At 39.6% G+C, this 4,108-nt stretch overlaps 1 protein-coding gene across 9 annotated transcripts in view; it reads left to right on the top strand.

Annotated features, from left to right (window-relative positions):
* The first annotated feature begins 76 nt into the window (after positions 1 to 76).
* Positions 77 to 4,108, top strand: part of KIAA1328 (KIAA1328 ortholog) — a 229,026-nt gene continuing 224,994 nt past the window's right edge. For 3 of the 9 annotated variants that reach the window (XM_039842883.1, XM_039842884.1, XM_039842885.1), the window contains exon 1: positions 77 to 177. In XM_039842883.1, coding sequence (XP_039698817.1) covers positions 120 to 177 — 58 coding nt within the window. In that variant the 5' untranslated portion in view covers positions 77 to 119. The other 6 variants (XM_039842892.1, XM_039842891.1, XM_039842889.1 and 3 more) reach the window with 6 other exon arrangements.

Below are 4,108 nucleotides of genomic sequence, written 5' to 3'. Positions count from 1 at the left end.
GCCGGGGACGGCCCTGCAAGCGGGGGCGGGCCTCTGCGCGGAGCGGCCAATGGGGACCGGAGCTGGAGGCCGGGGCGGAGCGGCCCCAGCGCGACGCCCCGAGTGGCGGTTGTTTCAAGATGGCGGACGCGGCGGGCCCCTCCCGCCCGGGCGCGGCGGCGTTCTGGACCCGGGACTGTATCCTTTGCCCGCCTGGCAGGGGGCGCTGGCGCCCTCTCCGGTGCGGCGAGCGGCGAGCGGGCGCGTGGGGGCTCAGCGAAAGGTAGAAGCTTGGGGCTAACACCGGGGGCAAGGCTGTCCCGTCCCGCAGCTGTCCAGGTGCCCGCCTTTTCTCCTTGCTTGGGATTTAGGTGGCAGAGTGCCTGATACTGTCTCCAGGATGAGGTTCCAGGTGTGGGGGCTCAGTACATGTTTCCCAGCCCTCTGTGGCAGTAAGCTCTGGAAAGATGGCCTACAGTCGTGGCCCAGGTTGGGGTTTGGAAGGACCCCCCAGCTCTTGGTGACCTCAGGCTGGCTGAGTCTTTGCGTAGTGAGCTGTTGGAGGAGAGAAGGATGTTGGATGGACCGGGAGCCTTTTTCTCTTGGCTTGGGAGTGTCCTTGGTCTGCTCTGTTTAGGAGGATGTCATCAAGATCTTATTGGACTTAAAAGGCCTATCAGTGATGATTTTCATACCGAGATTTCTTTTGAGAAGTGTGGGGCTTGGTTTCACGGGATGTGGTTTGGTGGTGCTGGCTATGCCTGGATGTAGTGTTGATTTACATGTGGTTTGCAGGTCACCACTGGGAGAATTAAAGTTCTTGGACTGTTTGGGGTGGAAAAGCTGAGAGGTTTTACCCTTGTGGTACTCTTCCCAGTTCAGTATCTATGATATGTGTGACATAAGTGGTTCTTTCCCTGCGTTAGCTAGACTGTTCCAGCCTTAGGTTTGGTCCTGATAGTTTGCTTCATGTTTGTTAGAGTGTTACATGAGAGTAGGGTGTCTGCAGAGGCCGAGTGGTTTTGTTTGCTAGGATTGGTGATAACATTGTTTGAGGCATTGCTGTTAACTTTGTGTATTCTTTGCACATTCTGCTTAGCAACCAGTGAAACTTAGACTATTATATTAAAAATTCCCCTACAGAGTCACTAGGATTAAAGTGTCATGCCATGGAGAGAGGAATATTTTTACATTTAGCGCTGTTCAGTGTTGTTTAGTGTTAATGCACTTTCTAAATATAATTACTACTTGTCTCTGATAGGTTGGTGAGAATCAAGTGAAATCATATACATACACTGTGGATGAAAGCACACTAGTGCTCTGTGCAAATTAAATATTTTTTTCTTTACCTATCAGGATTCAAAGGGAATATGTGCTTTAGAAACTACTGGACTGAAGTAGGAAGTCGGGAAATTGGCACAAGTCTTTTTCTCATGAAACACTGCCTCTGCAATGATAGAATTTTGTGATAGAAGAGATGTTTAAAGTTTATTACTTACAGTGTGCTCCTTTAGGGTAATCATTTTCATAACCACCTATGTGGTTTGGTTATTCCTTAACTTTATGAACACTTTTATTGTTCTGATGTAGAATAAATGGTTGGGGATGGGGAGGAGAGAATCTGTTGCAGTGGGACTAATTAAGTTGATAGTTATGTGAACTGAAACTATATTCTTGGTCTTAGCAGCTCTCTACTCTCAATTCATGTAGTCATATTACTCTCTGTTTCATGTAGAAGTCCCATATCCTCCCTTTTCTCTTAAATTTTCCTTACCCTAAAAATGTATGTAAAATACTCATCTTCTCATTGAAAGTAAAGGGTTGAAATTGCATGGGGAAAATGCTGGTTATTACACTCTATAGAAATTCAGATGTTTGAAAGGAATTGCAAGGTTACTAGTACCACTTGTGTTCCCAGCCCATCCCAGTTAACATCCAGCCTCAGATATTTTCATTTTATATCTTCATTAGACTTAAAAGCAATGTCAAATGTGAATTTGTTACGGATTCTTTGCTAAAAAGCATAATAATAGTTATGAATCATTTTATTTAGTCACGTGTCTTTGGATCTTATTCTTTTATTACAATGATAACTTCCCAGACCACCCCAAAACCTTTCAATAGAAAAAGGCCCAAAAGTATGTACCTATAATCTGGTATTTTCACACTATTAAAAGATTTTTCAGTGCTTTCCTAAACAGTTAAAGAAATGCGATTGAGAGATTTCCCATCCTAGATGTTTCCATTATGTGAGGAAAGATCATCTGTGACTGAATGTCATCATTTTTACTGTTGGTTTTACGGGTTATACATCTCCTGCACAGTATGATTCAGCAGTGCTATTTTGTACAAGGTATATCTTGTACCTAATGTGTAAACAACTGATATGCTGTGTTGTCATTTTGTGGGTTAAATCTGCAAGTAAAATAAGTCCCTTCAGCCATTAATTGTTTTCCTGTCCATTATAGTTCCTGGTAACATCAGAAGAAGTTAATGTTTCTGCAGTTATCTAAATTTGATCGCTTAAATTCTCTCAAGTGTATTATTAACAGTATTAATAACTTGATAATAACAAACATGAACTATAAGAGACCTGGTCAAAACATTGCAGTAGCTGTAATCTCTGCCATTGACTTTTCAATTAAAAATAAAGATTTAATGTTTATTGTTAAAATAACACACAGGCATACTTCAGATATCGTGGATTCGGTTCTAGACCACTAAGTATCGCAATAAATCTTTTTCCTGGTGAAGGGTCTTGCCTTCAATTTGTAAAAAATGCAACATCATTGAAGCGCAATAAAGCGAAGCACAATAAGATGAGGTATGCCAGTGCTAGCCAGGAAAGTCATATGGTCACTAATAATTACATATACAAGTGGTGCTGGTAAGCGATTCAAACTCAAAAGGTTAGAGTGGGCACCACTAAGTTTATTTTCTTCAGTGATCTGCAATAGACATGAATTTTCCTCTCTACCACTTCTGTCTTGGGTTTCAAATTACTACTTTAATTCTGGGGGATCTGGATAGATTGGTATCAGCATTAAGGATGCTTTATTACTAGCTATACTTGTCTTATTGAGTTGCTTCCAAAGAAACCAAAGTGGGACTAAGGTGACACAGAGAACCCAATAAGAGTTCCAGTGTACATTTGGTAAATATCGTCTCCTTGACTTTTCCTTAAAATATGTGTTGAGAATCTCTGTATTTAAAGAAGATATATATTTGGGTTCTTAATATAATTAAATGGAGATAGATTACAAGTGATTAGAAAAGATGGGTTGGATTGAGGCAATTTCAAATATGTTTAGTCTTATTTTAAAAAACTTTTTAAGGTCAGTTTATTTAGTGTTTATTATTATTATTATTGAAAAGAAATTTACTGTGGGAGTAACTAATGGGTTTTACTTCCATATTTCAAATGAGCTAAAGAAAAAAAGATAACCCTGAGGCTTGTTGGACAGCGCCTCCTAAAATTAAATATCAATTTCATTATTTCCTAGATGATTTACTGTGAGCTAGGCATTCTTTGATGTTTGGAGATACAACATTGAACAGAACAAGATGAAAATCCTCACCTGCTTTGTGCTTCAATTTTGGGGAGATGAGATGAGGCCCTGAATAAGTTAAATATAATCTATGTCCGATGATTGTAGGTGCTATGGAGAAAAAGAAAGCAGGAAAAGGGTAGCTTTCATGGCGAACTTTTGTCTTCATTATTATGCCAATGCCATACTGTTTTTTGATTATTATAGCTTTGTAATATAGTTTGAAATCAGAAAGTGTGATACCTCCAGCTTTGTTATTCTTTCTCAAGATTGTTTTGGCTATTCAAGGTCTTTTGGGGTTCCTTACAAATTTTAGGATTGTTTATTCTATGTGAAAAATGCCATTGGAATTTTGATGGGGATTGCATTGACACTGTAGATGGCTTTGGGTACTATGGACATTTTAATAATACTAATTCTTCCAGTTCATAAGCATGGAATATCATTTTATTTATTTGTGTCTCCAATTTATTTTATCAGCGTCTTACAATTTTCACTGTACAGGTCTTTCACCTTGTTTAAATTTATTCCTAGGTATTTTATTCTTTTTGATGTGATTTTAAATGGGGTTGTTTCCTTAA

This window comes from Pteropus medius, unplaced genomic scaffold (genome assembly GCF_902729225.1).
Source record: "Pteropus medius unplaced genomic scaffold, Ma_sr-lr_union100, whole genome shotgun sequence".
In the NCBI taxonomy this organism is placed as follows: domain Eukaryota; kingdom Metazoa; phylum Chordata; class Mammalia; order Chiroptera; family Pteropodidae; genus Pteropus; species Pteropus medius.
Note: the sequence above shows the minus strand (reverse complement) of the source record. Positions and strands in the feature narration are given on the sequence as shown.